This window comes from Eleutherodactylus coqui, chromosome 2 (genome assembly GCF_035609145.1).
Source record: "Eleutherodactylus coqui strain aEleCoq1 chromosome 2, aEleCoq1.hap1, whole genome shotgun sequence".
In the NCBI taxonomy this organism is placed as follows: Eukaryota; Metazoa; Chordata; class Amphibia; order Anura; family Eleutherodactylidae; genus Eleutherodactylus; species Eleutherodactylus coqui.
In genome coordinates, this window is record NC_089838.1 from 317213702 (window position 1) to 317235864 (window position 22163).

General features: G+C 44.5%; 1 protein-coding gene and 1 long non-coding RNA gene across 2 annotated transcripts in view; one reads left to right on the forward strand and one right to left on the reverse strand.

The window, feature by feature from the left end:
* The window catches only part of LOC136612942 (uncharacterized), a 103366-nt gene that overhangs the window by 45657 nt on the left and 35546 nt on the right, over positions 1 to 22163 (forward strand). The window contains exon 3 of the long non-coding RNA XR_010790428.1: positions 4346 to 4424. This is a non-coding gene — a long non-coding RNA (uncharacterized lncRNA). The remainder of the gene's footprint in view (positions 1 to 4345; positions 4425 to 22163) is intronic.
* Positions 12145 to 22163, reverse strand: part of CACNA1A (calcium voltage-gated channel subunit alpha1 A) — a 266456-nt gene continuing 256437 nt past the window's right edge. The window contains exon 48 of the mRNA XM_066593712.1: positions 12145 to 20725. Coding sequence (XP_066449809.1) covers positions 20183 to 20725 — 543 coding nt within the window. The 3' untranslated portion in view covers positions 12145 to 20182. The remainder of the gene's footprint in view (positions 20726 to 22163) is intronic.

The following is a 22163-nucleotide window of genomic DNA, read 5'->3' on the forward strand; positions in this document are numbered from 1 at the left end:
GACGCCGGATACTACGAAGAAGCCGCTCTTAGTCAGTGGCAGGACCTGAGAGCCCGAGCAGGAGGAGGCAGGCCTGCAGTCAATGAGAAATGGGGGGCGTGCCCAGGCTGTATCTTGTCACCACCGACAGTTCCGGTGGCGACAAGATACAAGAATACCAAATAAAGCATTATAGTTGGGCAGGCCCTGTTACAGATTTTGCATTTGGGTCCCGCATCTTCAAGTTACGCCTCTGATGTGAAGGGTTAAATGACCCTGAGCAACTAATATAGCAGTACAAATAAGCAGGTTAGGCACACCCAATGAGGAATGCACTTGATTCATAATGTGGTTATAGACAGAAATATTGGCAGTGAAGTGGGCAGAGCGACATTCATTTGTTTGTTCACTTTCTGTTGAGAGAATCTGATTAGACAGAGAGAAAAGTTGCTTTTGCTCCCGGGTCTCCAACATGTATAACATGTACAGCCCATTTCAATGGAAAACGTATAATACTTCATTTTTCATATGGTGGCGCTGCAGGAAAATAGAACACAGCTAATTAGGGTGGTTTCACACGGGTGAAAAAAATTGCATAATTTTCGCCTGATGAGTGAGGGCGCCTTCACAATGACGAGAAAAATCGCAGAATTATGAAACCAATGCGATGTTGCGTGAAAAATAAAATCGTGACGTGTCCTCTCTTTTTTTTTTGATGTGCGTTTTTTTTTATCTCCCATGTTTCCCTATGGAGCCTCCTTGTTGTTGCATCGCAAAGCATGAGCTTGTGATTTTTGTGCGATGCAATACGTTTTTAACATTAGAAAGTCCTATTGACGTACGTGCTAGAGAAAATGGCAGCAAAATCACTCGAGAGAAATCGCAAGTGGCAGCAATGTTTTTTGCGAGAAAAAGCAGCGCTAAGGGCTTCTACCCACTAGCGTTTTCTTTTTCTAACGCTGCGTTTTTTTCAGTGGGACTTTCTAATGTTAAAATCGCTTCGCACAAAAATCTCAAGTTTGTGCTTTTGCGATTTTTGCGCGATCAATTTTTAACATTAGAAAGTCCCATTGAAAGAAAACGCAGCGATATCGCAGCATTAAAAAAAACAAAAAACTAGTGGGTAGAAGCCCTTAGACTGTATCCGCGCGGGCGACAGCAAAATCACTGCTACAAAATAGCTGCAATATTGCTGCTATTTAGGCCTCATTCACACGGGCGACAAAGTTGCACGATTTTGTAGCGTTGCTACAATGCTACAAATCACATGTATGAGAAGCCCATGCTTTCCTATGGGCTACTTCACACAAGCGATGTTTCGCGATTTTCGTGCGATGCATCTTTGACAGCAGGAAATTCTACTGTCAAAGCTAAAAATTTAAGCCCTGGCTGCAGGAAAGAAAAAAACAACACACATACATGACCTCTCCCGCACTGTCAGCCCGGCTGCATCTTCTCCCCGTGTCCTCGGCAGTGATCTTCTCCTCGTCTGGCCGGGGATTCAAAAATCCCCACCTTCTGGAAGCGCTGGCTGTGATTGGTGAAGCCTCGGCCAATCACAGCCAGCACTCGATGAATGGCTGTGATTGGTTCAATCACTGCCATTCATCGAGCGCTGGCTATGATTGGCTAAGTGTCAGCCAATCACAGCCAGCGCTTCAGGAGGCGGGGATTTTTGAATCCCCAGCCAGAATACAAGAAGATGATCTGTGCCGGGGACCCGGGGAGAAGATGTGGGCGGGCTGACAGCGCGGGACAGGGGATGTATGTGTTTTTTTTTCTTCAGCTACGGTGTATTTTCAGGGAAGGGCTTATATTTCGAGTCTCCCCTGAAAATCCTCGCATGTGGTGCTACAAAGTCATGTGACTTTGTAGCGCTACAAAGTCGCGGTACCACCGCGAGAAATAGCAGGGATATCGCAGCGATTTTTTTCGCAGCGATGCCGCGTCGCCCGTGTGAACGAGGCCTTACACGCAATTTTGTAGTGTCAGTGATGCTTTTTTCTTGTTAAGATGTAGCATTGCGTCGCTGCTGCATGCGATTTTCTTACACAACAAAAGCGCGCGATTTTGTAGCGAGAAAGTTAATAGGACTTTCTAATGTTAAAAATCGCATAGCATGACAATCACAAGTTTGTGCTACGCGATGCGATAAACAAGGAGGCTCCATGGAGAAACATGGGCTACAAAACATAGCAAATCGCAGCTGTACAGAGCATGCCGCGATCCTGTAGTCCCGCAATGTAGCAAGCTACAAAACATTACCCGTGTGGATGAACCCAGAGGAAAGCATGGGCTCTACATACATACGATTTGTAGCGCTGTCACATTGCTACAAAATCGCCTGTGCGGATACATACTAAGGCTGCCTGTCTACGGGTGATTGTTCATTCTGTTACCCACGGCCATAATCCGGTTGTGGGTAACGCAGTGAACACTTTCCCTAGCGTTGCTATGGAAAGCGCAGCCGCCGCGTCTACAAGCAGAGAATCGTAGCGATTCTCCGCAGTGACTCTATCTGTCAGATACGCTCACCGCAGAGAACTGACAGCGGCCCCCTCTGCTCCCCCGCGGCTTCATATATCTGGCGATATTCCGCAACGGCCGTGGACAGGTGGCTTAACGCTCAAAATCGCAGGAAAAAAGTTGCGATTTTGCTGAAATTTTTCTCGGAGCAATACTGTAATCGCCAGTGTACACGAGCCCTTAGGGTGCCTTCAAACTTGAAAAAAAATCACGCAATGCGAGAGTGAAAACGCAGAATTACGAAACCAATGGTTTCATTCCCATTTGCGATATTTTCGCTCATGCAATGTGGAGTGAAAAAAAAAAAAAATCACAGCACGCCCTATTTTTCTGCGTTTTGTGATTTTTTAATTTTCTTTTTTTTATCTCCCGTGTTTCCCTATGGAGCCTCCTTTTTATCGGATCGCAACACGCAAACTTGCGATTTTCATGCGATGTAATGCGTTTTTAACATTAGAAACTCGTTCTGACAATCACGCAATAAAATCATGAGCGGGAACAAAAATGAGATTTTGCTGCGATTTTCGCCAGTGTGAAGGAGCCCTTACTGCCAGGCTCCCCACAGACAGGAGGCTTATGGAGTCTGAGGGAGCCCATCCACCACAGAAACTCCAGTACCTTTACAGATAGTTGCCTGAATAATCACTCAAATAGGAGATTTCAGGCGACTGTCGGCCGGTGTACACATAGTCGCAGACAGGGCATTGTGCGAGAAGCCACTCAGATCTCACTAGTGGATTAGCTTCAGTTCACCAAAAGGAAATGACTACTGAGCGGCTTCTCGCTCAGTGTAAACCGGTCAGTCGATGGAAGCAGGTGGGCTACAATGGTCGCAGCCCGCTCTGCCTCCATTAACTTGAACAACTATCGCTCCTGTGTAAACCACAGGACTCACAGTCACCAGATCGGCCGTCAGATGCTTACATGCCCAACATTCGTCCAGTGTGAAAGGGCCTTTACAAATGGCACATAGTAGATGGGGACATGGTACCGATTTTGTATTTTGAAGGGTTTATTTAAAGCGGGAAACCCATTTTAATTCCTGAGCAACCATGCTGCCAATAGGTTGCCTGCAGAGGTGTAGCTAGGAAAGATCTTCCAAGGATGGCGGAATTTCATTTTTTTTCCATCTCACTCCACTCAGTACACTATATGGTACATTAATTAGTACCGTTGAAAAATACAACTCGCCCCACAAAAACCAAGCCCTCAGACAGTTGTGGGATAAATAAAAGAGTTATGATTTTTTGGAAATGGGGAGGAAAAAATGAAAACAAAAATAAAAAAGGGCCATCGCCTTAAGGCGTTAATCTGAGCCCATTCCTTGCCCATACAATCATTTTCTTTAGTTTTGGAAAACCACTTTAATGTACAGGTCTGAATTTGTGTTGGTCTAATAGTTGGGGTCTGAGTCTGGTCCGTGATCTGAAATATCTTTTGGGTCTGCTCTGGTGTCTGAATGTACTTGTGTTCATCCCCAGAATGGGGCTCCCCTTTCCTCTCTTCCAGTCAGTCCTGGATCGCTGCTCCAACCAATGTGATGTCACGTTGCATGGAGCGCTGGCCGCGCATTTGTAGTGCTATTTCATTTACTTCAGTGGGACTGATAGAAATAGCCAAGCCGAATGGCGATCTCGCAGTGACTGAAAGAGGGGGGATTAGGACCCTCCTCCGGTCTCGGGATCCCCAACCATCAATCAGTTTTGATCTAGTGGATGGATCTCCAGAATACCCCTCTAACCTTTTGCTGCACCTAATGTATAATGTTTTACTCCATTCTCATTCTGTGGCAGTTATACATATCCTCACCATTTCTCTTCAACTTGTGTTTATTTCACAGTGCTGAAATACAGAAGGCTGTTGGTGGTGAATGGCTGCGATGAGCTGCTGATCTGACGTACGAGGACTTACCGACAACAGTAAGCTTTTTCCAGATCTGGTCTCCTGTCCCTTTTCTTTACTTTTTGTACATTATAATAACAAGCAAAATATGCAAATGATAGTTCCAAGCATGGGCATAAATCCCAGGGTAGCAGACACAGCGGCCAGTAGGGGGCCTGCCTTCAGTCAGAGGTGAGGAGCAGTTAGTGATGATTAGAGATGAGCGAGCGTACTCGGATAAGCACTACTTGCTCGAGTAATTTGCTTTATCCGAGTATCGCTGTGCTCGTCCCTGAAGATTCGGGTGCCGCTGCGGCTGACAGGTGAGTCGCAGCGGGGAGCAGGGGAGAGCGGGCGGGAGAGAGGGAGAGAAAGATCTCCCCTCCGTTCCTCCCCGCTCTCCCCGCTCCGTGCCGGCACCCGAATCTTCAGGGACGAGCACAGCGATACTCGGATAAAGCAAATTACTCGAGCGAGCAGTGCTTTTCCGAGTACGCTCGCTCATCTCTAGTGATGATGGAGCAAGAACATGGAAAATAAAATGTTGATCACTAGAAAACAATGAAAAGATGCTGCTCATGTGCTGCGATTACCTCCATCACTTTTAGTATTGTGCAGGTCAAACAAACAGGCAATGATCGTTTCGCTTTAGGGCTTGCTCACACGGCCGTATGCGTAAAGCACTGCGAGTCCCCAGCAACGTTTTACACATTGCAGCCCATACGCTCTGCGTATGGCACTGCGTATGCCCGCAAATGACATGGTCATGGACATGCACAGTGTTTTTTTATCCCTCGCTCTGAACAGAGTGGGGGTGCGTATGGAAGCGCTTCCCATATGCAATGTATTGCGTATGATATGCAGAGAAATAGAGCATGCTCCGATTTATTTCTCCTGTGTATCGATACGCAGTGTCCACACACAGGTGTGAAGGGAAGTCCATTTACTTTCATTCACTTCGCTCACTACGTGTTTTGCGCGGGATATACCCGTGTGAATAAACCCTAACTCAGGCTTCATCCTAGCGTGAAGCAGAAGTAACTTGAAAAGCCTGTTGCCTGTTGGTCCTGATCCTCAGTCCTGAGCTTAGATGTGATCCATTGTGTTTTTTGGGAAACTAACCAAGAGACCCTGAAAATTTGGTGAGTGCTGCAATTCTTTGGTTTACGAATAAACAGTTTTTTGCTTTTTAATTAGTTGCAAAGCACCACCAGTGCTGTGGGTGTCTCTGCAATAGAAGCTGCTCATTTATTTGAAGCAGCGGCTGCGGTCATTTTTCTACCTCTGATTACACTGTGTGCGGTGTTCCTGTATAGTGACATCACTGCTCTATCACTAGGTTTATTATCCCTTTCGGCCAGTGTGAAATAGGCACCTTTGTGCAATGGGCGTTGCGGATTTGCGCGCATTTATGTGTCTTACTGCACTTTTTGCGTGTGCATTTGCACAGGTAAAAAACATGCAACCACGCTCCCATTCCTTGAAACGGACAATTTAGTTAATTAGTTAAATACCGCTCTGACAGCGGTATTTAAAGTGTTAACAGTTCTGACGAGCGGCGCGGCTCGTCGGAACTGCTGCCGCCGGGTGCCCGCTGTAAGAAACAGCCTGCACCCGACGTTCAGGGGGCCCGTACAGCGTCCCACGATGAGATCGCGGGACGCTGTGTGGTTGCTAGGCAGCCGGGGACCTCCTGAAAGGCCCCAGGGCTGCCTATGCAGAGTGCCGATCAAGCGCACGGCTTGCTAGGCGCTCTGCATAGACAGCCCTAGGGCCTTTCAGAAGGCCCCCGGCTGCCCAGCAACCGCGATGTGACCGGACAGGCTTCTATCAGGCTTGATAGAAGCTTGTCCGGTCCCTGCACAGTATGATGTAATGCCATAGCATTACATCATACTGTGCTGTACAGATAGTTCGTATCTAGCGAAATTCGTAACTCGAATGTTCGCAAGTTGGGGACTATCTGTAGATGTCATGTGAGACTACAGTAAGCATTATCCTTGTGCTGTAACACTACTGTGTGCATTATTCTGTACTGTGACATCAGTTTGGGCAATACCCCTCTACTGTGTCACCACAAAGCACATTACCCAAAGTAAATATGTCGGTGTATCATTCTTTCTGGGTGTGCTCTGCCTTTTCTTTAAAACTCCAAAATTATATATTGACAGGCTGTCTTTCTGCAAAGTCAGTGCAAGAATATACAGATTCGGTAAACATTAACTCGACTCTGTGCCCAACTGTGTCGCGAGTACCTGTCATTAGGTAATCTTTTCTGCACGGCTCGCCGTCGGACATGCACAGTACGGATTTTTTTTTAAACCCCTGCTTTTTCCACGTTAATTGCGAAAGGGCTGCAGGTCGGATGGCTTCCATTGACTTTAATTGACTGCACAGAATCCGCTCAAGAATAGAACATGCTGCGTTTTTCCTTCCACGAGCGGAAAAATCACAATTGATTTCCGCTCATGTGCAGCATGCTATGGAAGGTATTTGCTGCGGAAACTGGAAGTGGACGTCCGCTCTGGATTCTGCAATGCAAATCCAGTCATGTGCAGCCGGCCTTACGGCCTGTCCTCTACCTGTGAAGAACTGCTTTCACAACTTTGTAGAGTTCAGAGTTTAAATCTCCCAGCATCCTCTGCTGGTTCAGTGCGCAGGCGGACCTTATTCTAGAGATTATTTGCATAGACTCCTAGAATAGTAGAGTTGGAAGGGACCTCCAGGGTCATCGGGTCCCCCTGCCTAGTGCAAGATTCACTAAGTCATCCCAGACAGATGTCTATCAAGCCTCTGAAGACTTCCATTGAAAGAAAACTCCCCACCTCCCGTGGCACGAGTCGGTGATGATTTTTATGCCAGCTGAAACTGAGTGATAAACGAGAACCTCATCATTCTTGTTAGTCGTTCTGTCACTTACTGCGTTTAAACTGAACAATTATGGTTATGTCTAAACGCAGCATACACTGTGACGTAGGCAAACAATTAACGTCTCAGCAAGTACATGTCCACAGTGAGACCCCATTTATACTGACAGATGATCGCTCAAAAGTTGCTCAAACGATAGTTTGAGTGACAGTTTTGAGCGATCATCTTTGCATTGTCTATAGTAACTAATTAGCTACTAAAGAGCTATGCAGGCGGAGCGGGACACCGCTGTTATTGCTCAGCGAACAATACAGCTGTTCTGCATAAGCAAACAGCTGCATTGTTCTCCGCGATTACAGCCGGCATCCTGCTGTGAACTACTAGCAGGACATGGGCTGTAAGAATCTTATCAGCGATGCAGGCTGTTATCACCGTTGTGATAATAAAAGTTCATCGCTCAATTCAAGAAAACTAGAATTGAACGATGAACGACTCTTTATTTTTCTTAAACTATTTTAAGGTGGACTTGAGAACAAAAAGGTCACTTTTACTAGCAGACGGTGTTGATGCCTTTCTTCCTACATTTTGTTTGAAACTACATATCTTCATAGCATTTTCTATAGAGGACAATGTTAAAATGATGTAGCCATATACGGGCCGCTGGGCTCTGCGCTTTATAATGCTGGACCACAGCACTTAAGCTGGGTTTACATGGGACGACTGTCGAGCAGACAGGCTCCTGACAACCATTCCAGCGATTACTGCTGCCCTACTTCACACAGGAGCAATAGTCGTTCTGTGAAAGAAGGCAGAGCAGGCCGGAGATCTCTGACCCCCCACATCCATTCATAGTAAACACACAGTCATTCGTAGATAAAGGATGCCCGTTTACACGGGGCGTCAGTCGCTTCATTTTTAGTTCTAAAAACCATGGACTCTGACTAGTGAGCGATTTGTCACTCAGTGCCTGTCGGTGGCCGCTTGTACGGAGGACATCCGTTAACTTGAATTTTCTGTTTTTTTAGCGATGATTCAGGTGATGATCCCCAGTGTAAGGCTGGGTTCACACAGGGCGGATTGGATACCGCATGCGTGAGACCACATTGGACATCGACACTGCCCGTGGCTGAGGACCCTGCATGACTTCTACTTACTCGTCCAGGTCTTCATTTTCGTCACTGCGGATGTGTGCGGAGGCGCTGGCCGGGCACAGATCAGACGGCTTCTATTGACTTCAATGGAAGCCGTCCGTGCGGGATCCATAGTGAAATGGATCATGCTGTGATTTTATTTTCGGACCAAAAGGACGGCAAATCAAATCTGCATGCTTTATTTCACTTGCTGACGCACATGTATCCTTATGGGTGGCTTGATTTGCGAATCTAACGCGTGGGTGAACTGCGTGGATTCCGCAAATCAGGTCTGCCTGTGTACATTGGGCCTTAGCCTTCACCATGTACTGCGGATGGTCCACATAGTGAGCCGTCGGACGTGCGCAGTACATATATTTCTTAAACTCTTCCTTTTCCAGCGGAATCCGTGATCTTTCCGCAATTACATTGCGGAAGGGCTGCGGATTGGATGGCTTCCTTTGATTTCCATGGAAGCTGTCCGCGCAGAATCCACGTAAAAATGGAGCATGCTGCGATTTTCCCTCCGCTTGCGGAAACCGCAATTGGTTTCCAGAGGTGTGGAGGAAGTATCAATTTCTTATAGCATGCTATGGGAGCTTGTGGTGCAGATGCCCGCCGCAGATTCTGCAGCAAATATCTGGCCGTGTGCAGCAGCCCTTACTGTAGACATAATGGATGTCTTTTTGCCGGCAGCCGCCACCAGAGGGTGCTCACTGTGTGCTACTTTGTAATTGTGTTCAGTGTATGAAATAACATAGAAAGCTCCTAAGCGCCCCCTATTGATGTCAGAGTTTTGTCTATATGCAGGATATATACTAAACTGAAATGGAGAAATGCCTCATTTCATTTTTAGTTATCCCCCATGATGTATTTTTCCGACTACATTTATTAATCTTTCCCTATCTAGATTGATACCCAGCTCCATTTTACAAGGATTATGTGCCAAATAATGCGTGTATTGGAAAAGGCACAGGAAGAGGATTGGGTGTGACACATACTTGTCAGGATGGAGTTACAATGTAGTAAGCATACTTGATGATTCCAGGGAGCACATTTTAGGGCCTTTTCACACTAGCGTTTTAATTTATGTTTTTGTGATCCATCATGGGAACAGCAAAATGTAAGGAAAACATTTCAGCTTTGCAGCTTATAGAAATGTATTGAAACTGAAGACTTTCCGTTTCAATCCCTTTCTGTATTTTGCACATTCCGTTCTTCACACTGGAACAATACACAGACGGCTATGCTTTTGTTTCCAGTTACAAAGACAGATCCGTTTTATATTGCATTGCAGTGGGTACTGGTGTATCTTGTCTCCACCGGAACTATGGGTGGAGACCTGGGATAGTGGGGGTGGAGTTATAGTCAACGCCCACAGCTGACGATTGGCTACCTGGACGGAAGGTGAAGAAAGCGTCTGACAGCTGCATGGGAGATGGGGATATCTGACAGCCAACAGGGCACAGAGACAGCCCCGGGGGTGAAGGGGGGCGTGGCAAGGTAACAGCAGAACGAAGGGTGAAGAAAGCGCCTGACGGGGGGCTTCAGCAATGGCAGCACGCATTACAGCTGACATGGGAGGCAGTCAGTCTCCGTGCCGGCCTCCCCTCTGTGCTCTCGGCTCCGCTGTCACTCTCTTTCCCATTTGGCCTGTGAACGATAGATGGACGCCCCTAGCTGCTGGTGGAGACAAGATACACCGGTACCATTGCAGTGAGTGGGAGACAGATGAAACTGGAAAACCATCTCTTTTTCATTTCCAGTTTTATTTCCTGAGCACCGCAGGAGGATTGTGCCACCCATAGGACAGCGGCAGTGGTGGTGGTTCAATGAAAGAGGTTCAGTGGTTAGCTGGGGTCCTAGGTCCAGGTCTCACCAAGGGCAACAACTGCATAGAATTGGAAAAACTCCATACAGATATTGTCCTTGGTTAGATTTGAACGTAGAACTCCAGCACTGCAAGGCAACAGTGCTAACCACTGAGCCACCATGCTTGTTCGTCCTTCATTAGTGGACAATTAACCTTATCAAACACTGTATGCAAGCAGTAGAGTTAGTGACATTACAATACAGATGATGACATAATAATCGGTCTTTCGCTCACAACAGCCATGTAAAGCAGTTTACTATTTATTTTTTTCTTTTAAAATGCATCAAAACATATTCATTTTTATTGATATTTTTTGTCATTTTTTTATTCTAAAATCAAACAGGAAAAATGGCAGGATAAAAAGTAAAGTCATTGGACCAGCTTTGCATTTTCAGGGTCAGATGTTTTTTTGGCCCCCTTTTTTTGTTTTTGTGTTTTTTTTTATTTTATTTATTTTAAAGAGATGTCAACTGCAAAATCGTTCATTGACCAGTGGTGACTTTAACCCTTTCACGCATCAGAGAAGCTTGCAAGTCACATTTTTTTTGGTCATTCCACCTTGCATGGTCCTCTGACGGTGTTGGAGATTAAGTCCCGTGAACCTCTTCCCTGAACAGTGGCGAGCTGATATTTACGGAATCAATAAAAATAGAACTTGTAATCTGAAATAGAATTTGTGTAGAAAATCATCCTGAAGCATTTAATAAAGATTTCACATAAAGTGCTTCTCGGCTATCAGTAACTTTTGCACAAATACAGATTTAATGGGGAAAGTGGTATACGGAAAGCACAGGTGGCCCCTGGTGCTGATCCATCCCATCCCCCACATCCTGTGACATTAGAGGCCCTTGATTCTTGACGCCTTCATTGAAAATGGGGCACCTTGCACAACCATATCACCCAAGCAGAGTAATACCAAAGTTACCAGACCTCTCCTCTCTAAGGACCCCATAGCAGCTGTAGTGGCCACCCACCTAACATTTATTACCATATTTTCTATGCTGTCCTTTAAAGATCTCCCAAAAAGTCAGATTTTAAGATTTTTCCCATAATCATGCAGGTAGTGAAAAAACTTATCACAGGATCTGATGGGCAATAGTGAATTATTATACGAGTCCAACCTGTGTAGTAAAATGTAACATTTACTTCTAGCCACTCCCATTGGTCCTTTCTAGGCACTATGCAAGAGGGGCACACCAGCCATAAATACAAATATGCTACGTAAACCTGCAATCCATGCAAGTCCAGAGTTGGGAGATGTTTTGTATGAGACCACACAGTCGATCTCCCATGGACATCATTGTAAATTTTCTAAAACTATGTCCTTACCTTAAAGTGGTTGTCCCACTTCTAGTTGTTTTGCTGCAGAAAGCTCCGTACATTGCACAGTGGCACAAGTTAGTACTACAGGTTGAGTCGTATTGAAGTGAATAAGATTCAGCCTGCAGTACCAAACCAAGCCACTGTATAGTGTATGGAACTGTTCCTTCAGCAATTTGGTTAGAAGTGGGACACTCTGAATTCTAATGGAATGCTGAGTCACATGACTCCAATCACATAAAGCATTGTGCGGCTTTCAAAGAAAAATGGGACTTCTGTGGTAGCCTACATAATTCTTTAGAGATTTAACTGTGTTTTCTCTAATCCCTACAAGATGATCTGCTGAATAAACTGATTGGTCGATAACTGTGCACTTCTTTAAAGAAATCCCCCTACCTGATGATATCATTCGTACGTACAGATGTAGCAAAGTTTAACTTGACAACATGTTAAAGGGATTTTCTCATAACTTAAAATTGCTTCAAAACCCCTTTGTCTGTCCTGAGTGCTGCTGACTGGGACATGTGACTGCTGCAGCTAATCACTGGACACAGCAGTGACCTTTTATAGGCAGTGATTGGCTGCAGCAGTCACATGTCCCGGTCAGCAGCAACCAGGAAGGACAAAGTGGTTGTAAAGCAATTTTAAGCCGTGGAAAAACCCCTTTAAATAAACTGTGTCACAGATCTTTTTCTTGCCATTTCAGTAGTTTTACGGTGTCTTGGGATGTGTTGAAGAGACTTCATCACCTATGTGTTTCTATTAATTAAAATCAGATAGAAAAACATGCTCAATTTTTCTAATCTGTTTTTATTTTCTGATTGTAGAATTTTTTATTCTGTTGTCTGTACCATGGGCCATTCACAAAATGGACAGGAGGGGGATCCACTGACTTGTATGGGAGTCTGTTCTAGACTGCTCTGTGACATGTACAGAGGTCATTCTACAGGGAGGGGGTGGGGGTAGATGGTGGCTCCTGTGTTATCTACATATAGGTGCCACCTCTCAGTGTCATCCTGCCTGTCATGTTGGTGAGATGGCTGCTGCAAAGCTTTCTGTGCAGATCAGGAAGTGACAGACTAGTATTAGGCTCTCTGCTCAGTGTGCAGGGAGGGGGAGGGGGTGAGCTGTGACATCACCTATTGTGAATGGTGAATCCTTTGTCATCTACATATAGGTGCCACCTCTCAGTGTCATCCTGCCTGTCATGTTGGTGAGATGACTGCTGCAAAGCTTTCTCTACAGATCAGGAAGTGACAGACTAGTATTAGGCTCTGTGGTCAGTGTGCAGGGAGGAGGAAGAGGCGAGCTGTGACATCACCTATTGTGAATGATGAATCCTTTGTAATCTACATATAGGTGCCACCTCTCAGTGTCATCCTGCCTGTCATGTTAGTGAGATGACTGCTGCAAAGCTTTCCGTGCAGATCAGGAAGTGACAGACTAGTATTAGGCTCTGTGGTCAGTGTGCAGGGAGGGGGAAGAGGCGAGCTGTGACATCACCTATTGTGAATGATGAATCCTTTGTAATCTACATATAGGTGCCACCTCTCAGTGTCATCCTGCCTGTCATGTTAGTGAGATGACTGCTGCAAAGCTTTCCGTGCAGATCAGGAAGTGACAGACTAGTATTAGGCTCTGTGGTCAGTGTGCAGGGAGGGGGAAGAGGCGAGCTGTGACATCACCTATTGTGAATGATGAATCCTTTGTAATCTACATATAGGTGCCACCTCTCAGTGTCATCCTGCCTGTCATGTTGGTGAGATGACTGCTGCAAAGCTTTCTCTACAGATCAGGAAGTGACAGACTAGTATTAGGCTCTGTGGTCAGTGTGCAGGGAGGGGGAAGAGGCGAGCTGTGACATCACCTATTGTGAATGATGAATCCTTTGTAATCTACATATAGGTGCCACCTCTCAGTGTCATCCTGCCTGTCATGTTAGTGAGATGACTGCTGCAAAGCTTTCCGTGCAGATCAGGAAGTGACAGACTAGTATTAGGCTCTCTGCTCAGTGTGACAAATGGATGATTTTAGAATCTTTGTTTAAATATAATAACTGAAAATTAAAAAAAAACAATCACCAAAAATGCTTGCAAAATACGAGTAATACAAAAATGTGATTTATGATAGATCATTTTCTGATGACACATTCTCTTTAAGTAGATGAGGCTGAGCTGCAGTACCAGACACAACCTGTGGACAGGTGTTGCAGTGCTTCTAGAAGAAAGCAGCCATATTTTTTCTAATTCTTTATAACTATCAGGCAGGAGTAATTTAGACCCCCATCCCTAATTGATATTTTTTTCATACTCGATTGATATGCGGTCACTAGTATTTATGGTGAAGCATCTTGAATGGGGGTGTTTCAGTACGACAAGCCCCTTTTCACCAGTGATCAGCTGTAGGCTTGGTGTTGTTCTGAGGGTGACGAGCCCAGCAGCCCCAAAGACTTTGAATGGAGCTGCACCACACACGCTCAATCTCCCCTCCATACGTAGTCCACATTGTGGTCATGCAGTGAGGAAGAATGGGGTCTCTGGACCCCTGTCCTAGTGATTTCTGGTGATTTCAGCAGTAGAATAGGTGATAAATGACCATTGTAGGAAAACCGCTTAAGGCCCCCTGTCCACGACCATGAATTTGCCGGCGAATCGCGCAGGCTGAAGTTTTCCATAGCGTTAGCCCTGTGTCCACAAGCGGAAAATCATTGCAATTCTTCGCATGCTGCGAATTGCCCCGATTCTCCGCGGTCAGCCTATCTATCAGATTAGGCTGACTGGCGGAGATTCGTGTGCGACTCCTGCTCCCGGGCGGCGGCGATCTGCCGCGGGACTTCGCAACGCCCGTGGACAGGGGGCCTTAAGTTGATGATTCCCATATGATTATTGTGGGTGACATAGATATTTATGGGAGAGCTGGGGAAGAGAGGTGTTGTGTATAGCCAGCTTTAGTCAACGCCTCTGCCAGCGGTTGTGCACTTGTTAAAGAGCGTCCTTCACTGGATATTCTGAAATCCTATCCAGCGAATGTGCAAACTGAATGGACCATTATTATGTGTGAAGGGGAATCGTCCGGAGATGGAGCCTGTAGACTTGTTACTCAGCAGTGAATGTCAGGTGAATGAATGGCCGGTCCCAATTATATACTCCACTGCACTTTACTCCTTTATTACAGATTTGGGTTCTTCTAATTGTCCTAGGTTCAGTCGGCCCCCAGACGGATCTTCTGCATATGGTATGGACACACATTAAGACTGTCACATATGGGAAGAAGGTGTTTATGTGATGAACCTTAGATTTAGGAATGTATCAATTCTATTCACTCCACCCCGTTATAAACATATAGCCGAGAGACTTCTTACATGGATGGCACTATATAACAATTGCAGACCGGTAAGTATAAATTAATACATTAAGAATCCACATGTGAATAGAAATAGACAAATTTGGGTGAGAACCTGGTGTCTAGTTAGGAAGGCACAGGACTACAGAAAAAATATATTTTTAGGGCAGTGAATTGGAAGTATGTATTCTCCATCCTATTGTGATATGTGTGCAGATGCATCCAACCATCATCCCAGCGATCATCACTGCTGTGCTTTTACACAGGAGCGATCACCGCTCAGTGAATGGAGATCATAGATGAGCGACTGTGTGTTTGCACGGGCCGATCAGCATTTTTTTCGTGTGCATGAACTGAAGAACGAGCAATAACCAGTCTCTGCATGGATTTACACTGAACCAGCAAGAATTCTAATCGATAACTATCAGCACGTGTAATAGGGCCCTTATGCTTCCTTGCCGTACTGACGCCCCTGGTGGCAGAACGGCGGTCTCTCATGTACTGGCCGTACAGCCCGCAGATATAAAAGATCCCAGTTATCGACCAATCACATATTCAGCAAACATATCCGTTGCATGTACATTATTTCACAGCTAATCACATCTCTGAGTTGCAGGATAATGTAGTTAACATAAAATTCAAGCATTTCAATTTTATTTCAAAGAGTCTCAATTAGAAAATAACAATGGATGACAAAACTGAGCACAATACAATATGTTCCTGTGCAAATCGCCAGTCCGCACAGACCTCATACATGACATCTTCAACAACCTGAGATGCTGTTCTGTTTTACAATGGTCAGGATAATAGAACATTTATTTTAGTGCAAAAGAAGGGCACATGATAGTGCATTACAGATATTCCCGCCTGCCCTTTAGCTCCACTTACAGCTGCATGCAAGAGCAAATAGCAGGAGACTGTTAGTCGGGTCGCTCATCATTCATTGGAATCATCAGCAAAGAGGCCTTCTGTCATCCCAGGTCTTCTCAGGGGTGGCGGTAACATGGGCACAGGCCTAGCACAGATGCGGCATCGCACCAATTTAAAAACTTGAATATGCCTCTTACTGTTATAACCCATTGTTACTGTAAGCAGCACTCCGAGGGTCATCAATATAGGTGATGCTTATTTTGTAGCACACACAAATCTACCAAGTATTTATCATTAAAAGGGATTCAATGCAAAATTGTAGCTCTATAGGTCTACAACAGATCTAACAGCCCACGGCCACTCAGTCCGAGGGCAGTAATGATGGGATTCGTTTGGTTGATCATTTTAACAGCTATCTGGGAGATTTATAAAACTCTAAAAGAATAACTGTCTTAGTTGCTCATAGCAGCCAATCACAGCGCAGCTTTCATTTTGTATTCTATGGTAAAATGAAAGGTGCTCTCTGGTTGGTTGCTATGAGCAATAAAGGCAGTTTTGCTTTTAGACTGTTTAACAAATTTACCCCTATGTGTCACCCCATGTGGGTTCAGTAGCTTTCTCTGGAAACCCGGTTTTCCTTCTTACTGGAAGGAGAGCTAATTTGCATAAATATTCAAGCATTGCATGGCTTGAAAAACTTTCTATTCCAACTTTCTGCTCTCCACTAGGAGAAACAGTACCCCTGAGCCATGTTTCTACTACAGAATACAAAATTAGAGTAGTGATCTGATTGGTTATTTTTTCTTATAAATGTGGCCCAATGGCAAGAAAAAAACTGTGTGTATACAGAACGTATGGAAACAGAGAAGAGTAAACCTGATGGCTACAAAATAAGCAACATTTAATTTTGACCATATGTATTTTGAAGAGTGGTGACATCAGAACTATAACACTGTTATATATCAGACCATGAGGAGACAAGGGAGCCGAAACAGAAAAGAAAAAACAATTATTCAACCTTTGCGACATCATGCTGGAGTATTAATATGATAATAATACCCCAGGGGAGACGATCCGAGTGGTATAACATTGGAAGAATGGATTGGAGCCGTTGTTGTAGTTTAATACCCTTTACATTAGAACATGGCAACACAAAGCTCTTGCAATGTGCAGCATTATTAGAAAAAATATAGTGTAAACACAACCGCCACAATTATACTAGTGGCAAATAACTGATGACATAAGGCCTCATATCCACGAGGGAATTATATTTAGCAGATCTGCGCGGTTCTCCCGCACGTGAAATCCGCATCCCATAGGAAAGCATTGACCATTCATGGTTAATTAAATAGCCACCGATGGTATTTTAAGTGATTTGCTGATTTCACATGCGGGAAAATAAGCGAAATGCTCCATTTAAACGCGGATTACGCACGGGTGGGCTCAATTGTCCTCTATCTCAATGGATTTCCCGCATGCAAAAAGAAAAAAAAAAAAAGACAATAATAAGTGCATCCGCTGCGGAAATCTGCAGCATAAATCCGCGCAGGCCATATTTTTCGCATGGACATGAGGCCTAAGTCTGATGATGGGACACTTACAGTAAGTGTCCATCTTTTAAAACCATGGCATTTTCACATCCAACATTCTGTGCTGACTTCTTTTTACCCCCTTCAGAGGGATCAGGGATCTATTTTTGTAATAGACAGCCCCAAGTTCCTGCATAAACATAGAGGAGAATTTATTCAATGATCCGCGCCAATTTTGTGGTGTTCAAAAGTATGGCACATACTATATTTTCACGATAATTTGAGACTCTTCTTGCCCTTCACTAGTTTTAAAAAGTGGCAAGGAAAGTATATAGGATGTACGGGGTTAACTGTCTGACAGATTTAAAACTGCACAAATTATGGGGCAAATCTGTGCCTGCTTATAGCTGATGTAGATTTCAACTTCTGTCTCCAGTACAAGAAAAGATGCAAACATCTCTTAATAAATTTATAGCTTTTTACCCCAACACACGTCAGTATTGTAAGATTTAATACATTTCACCCATAGAGATAAATAATAAAATTCTGCCTGCCTACTCCCACCACTAGAGGGAGCTCACAGTACATTATTGAGTTCTTTGTATGATTAGTATGCAATTCGCTCCTCTTCACTCTGCAGTGGTGACAGCAGGTAGACAGAAATTAGGCTACTATCACATTTGCATTGGAGGCTCTGTTTGGAGCCTCAGGCACAGACTCTCAGACAAAATAGCAGTGCTGTTTTTTCATCAGTGGAAATTTTGGCCAACTTCAAAAAGCTGGATGGAAGCCATTACAGTCAATGGGGCCCGTTTGGTGCTGCTCAGAATGTGTGCAGTCCAGCAGTTCCAGTATTTTCATTATTTGGCTCTGAGGACGAAGCCAAATAATGGAAATGGATTTGTGTAAGTGCCCTTAAATTACGTAGCTCTATATCTATGTAAGAAACCTGAAGGGCTGTATCATAAAATCAAAGTTTAGCCCCTAGCACAAAACGTTGGACCTATTTAAATATAAAAAATGGAGTTTAAAAGGCATTGTCCAGTTGTGAACCACTGATGGCCTGTCTGCAGAACAGATCAACAAGAGTAGATCCGCAGGGTTCTCCCAGTAGGGACCACCGCCGATCAGCTGTTCACTGGGCTGAAGCACTTGTACAATGATCTGATTTCTGCAGCTTGGTATTACAGGCAAAATTCCCATTGAATTGATGTAGTACCAGGTCAGGCCACTGCACTGGAAATGGAGCTGTTTGCTTTCTGCAGAAATCAGATCAGTGTATGAACACACCAGCCCAGGAAATCGCTGATTGGTAAAGGTCCTGGATGGTAGACCCTTGCTGATCTACTATTGATAGCCTATCCTGTATCAGTAGTTTACTACTGGACAATTCCTTTAAGTGTGGGCATTCATTTCAAAGACCTCTTTTACATAATTTTGGAAGCACATGTAGAGGAGATTGGACACATTTTGCTATGAGGCCCCTCTATTCTGTGTAATCAGCTTCTGGTTCACATGACTACGATCCATATGGACTCTGTAGGGCTCTGTACTCACACCGTTTCCCCATTTACATTGCTCTCCCTTGTTTTCTAATGTTGCAGCACCTGTGGAAAATGAAAACCCTGATCTAGGGAAAAAGGAGCCCCCAGTGGCCCCCCTGGGATGGTGCACCCTTCTGGAGATGTCTGCCTAACTATAATGCAAGGGGAATATCAGTGTGGAAATAGTTTTCTCTGATAGCCTTGTAGGGGGACAGATTGATATTAGCTTTATACTTAGATCATTGTAAAATAGTGTGACTATATCAACTAAAGCAGGAAATTGATACGAATATAATATATACCATTTCAAGCACATTCCCCCCCAATACATAGAATTCTCAGCTCGCCACTTGGATAGAGATTCCAGTTTTCATCTATCATCATAAATTCAATGTGTGTGTATATATATATATATATATATTTATATTTAACATTTTTTGCCATTTATAATATTCATGCATCCGCCACACTCCGCATCTAACATTTGTCAAACAAAGTCGGAAAAAAAAGCATTTTAAAATATTAGCAACGCAATTTTGTTTTTTGTTTTTTTTATGTCTCATTTTTTGGGACTTTCAAGCAAAAAATCAGATGTTGAATCAAATGCTGCTTTTTTTTTTTCTCCAACATTTTTGTCTTTGTTTTGTTGGAATTTTTTTTTTTTGTTAATATTCTCATTTCCGCAGGCAATATGAACAAATATGAGCTCTAAACACTCTGGTGTGTGTGCATCTGCGTGCTCTTTCCAAGACATAAACCAGCACACATATATAATCCAATCCTCTGGATGATAAAACTCATCAATACAAATTGAGAAAAAGAAAATAAAATAATAACATTTTGTACATTTTCCAAAAGTTCTCTGCAGCTTTTTTTTGTTTTCTTTAGAAATTTTTCACGCCGGTTTTGCGTTTTTTTTTTTCTTGTCTTCTGGGAAGATTTGACCGATGGAAAGGTAATAGTGGGATAGCTCAGAGAGCAGGGAGGGGGGATTTGGTGGTACATTTGTTGCTTTATCCTCCTGAGTGTCATCTACTCTCTTTGAAAATACAGATGCCCTCTTGAAATTTTTTGGAACTATAAAAAAACATGCTGCAAGGGCGTCCTTCCTTTTACCAAAAATGTGCAAAGGAATAAAAGGAGGATTTTCTTTTTTTGGTGGCAACTTCTAATGTTTCGGGCAACAGATTTTCCTCCCCCGTCTTCTTCCTTTTTGCAGATGTGTCTTTGATTTCCCTGCTATATTAAAGTTCGTTTTTATGAATTTGATATTATATATATATAAATATAAATATGTATATATCTATATATATATATTTTTTAGCACCAGTCGTCCTCCTCACTCTCACTGTAACGTTCGTGACGAGATTTAGTGGGTCGCGGGGTCCCATGGGAGTAGCCGTTGGGCAGCCTGCGCCCATGTGGCGAGAGGGGGAGTGCCCCCCCCGGGTCAGCAGTCCTGGAGGTGCGCTGGTCACAGGGGTGGGGTCCCTCATAGGAGGAATCGCGGTAAGGACCACTGTGCCTGCATCCAGCGCGAGGGGCATCAGAGCAGTGTCCCCTGGTGTGACGATGTGATCGGGGAGAATCGTTATGAGGAGCTCGTCTTTCGTTGCTGCCCACGTGGCTTTCATTCTGAGGGTATCTTCTTGGGAGGGGTGTGGTCATTCTGCAAGGGGACAGCTGCTGCTGCTGCTGCTGTTGCTGAGAGGGGCAGATGCTGGCAGGCCGGCGAACCACAGGGGAGTAGGTAATGCGTGGCCTGGGGGTTGGGGGAAGCTGGGGCAGCTGTCGCCTTCCTCTGCGGGGTGTGCTGGCCCCAGAGGTTGAGGGCACGGGGCTGCCATCCACTGAACTACTGCCCTACACAAAAATCCAAACAAAATGGGAATTCAAGAGCAAGAGAAAACACGAAAAGGAGACACACCAGGTGGGACGGATACAAGACACAAGAGGTTGGAGAAGAGAGGGTGATGAGAAAAGGAGATGATGTTGAACCAGAAACATGAGTTGTCGTGTCGGGGTATATCGATGGCAGAGAGAATGAGGTGTAGAGGATGAAGCGGAAGAAATACATTGAAGGAAAGTGAATGTCCAGCAGCACACAAAGGGACGAATGAAATGAGTGATCGGACAGAGGAGAACAACGAATACAAAAGACAAGGGAGTTCAAGGATGGAAGACAGAGATAGGACACATTTAACACATACAAGAGGTGAGTTAAGAAATCAGCAAGAAGAGGAAAGAAGTGCCCTCATATGTACACAGAAGGTTTATGATAGGGTTCAGAGTGGATAGGGAAAGGGTGCCACAGCAACAAGGAAATAAAAAAAATAACAGAAAAAGTGGAAAAAAGATGGATTTTCTGTAAGTTTTTGTGCAGCAACAAGCAGATTGAGCAAAACAAGCAAGGGGTAAAGAGACAGAAGATCCAACCAAAGTTGAGAGTAGGCAACTAAAAGACAGATAAAGCCCACTACCAGACCTTCTCCACCTTCACCACTTTTCATCGTATACCCACAACCAACTGCATTCCCATTAAAGATACATGAGCAGCAAGAAAATGTGACAGTATGGGAAGCTGATACCCCAGCAAGGGGAGGAAAAGGGCAAGCAGGCAAAGAAAGGGCAAATTTGAAAGGGAAAAGAGATGAAAGGAGGGGGGTATCGCAGTGGAACCCCTCCAGCCATAGAATAAATATCACAAATGCAAGGCGTTAAGACAGTAAGGATGGAAAGAGGATAGACGGGATGGGGTGGTTCATAGACAGTCTTCTAACAACGCTATTCATTTCTACTCTGCTCCATTAAGGAGCATCTATCACCAGTTGTAATTAATATCATGTTACAGTATATTCTCATGGGAGGAGTTTTCAGAAGATTTTACTTAGGATATGATTCTACCATATTTCCCTGAAAATAAGACCTACCCGGATAATAATCCCTACACCAATTTTGGTGGGTGGGGGCTTGAAATATAAGCCCTTCCCCAAAAATAAGCCCTAGCTACACTACAGGAAAAAAAGCAATACCTAGTAGCCTGCGTTCAGGTCCCTTGCACTGGGCTGCGGCACTGCTGCAGGTTTCCGTGTAGTCCATGGCAGTGACAGAGCATTTCTTCCTGGTAGCGGGGCTTGAAAACCCCTCCTCCAGCAACCGATTACTCTAATTGGTTTATCGAGCGCTGCATCAGCGCTCGATAAACAAATCAGAACCATTTAATGATGTCGTTCAATGAATGGCCGTGATTGGTTAATCGAGCTCCGTCTCTGATTGGCTGACGCGGTGCTTGATGAACCAA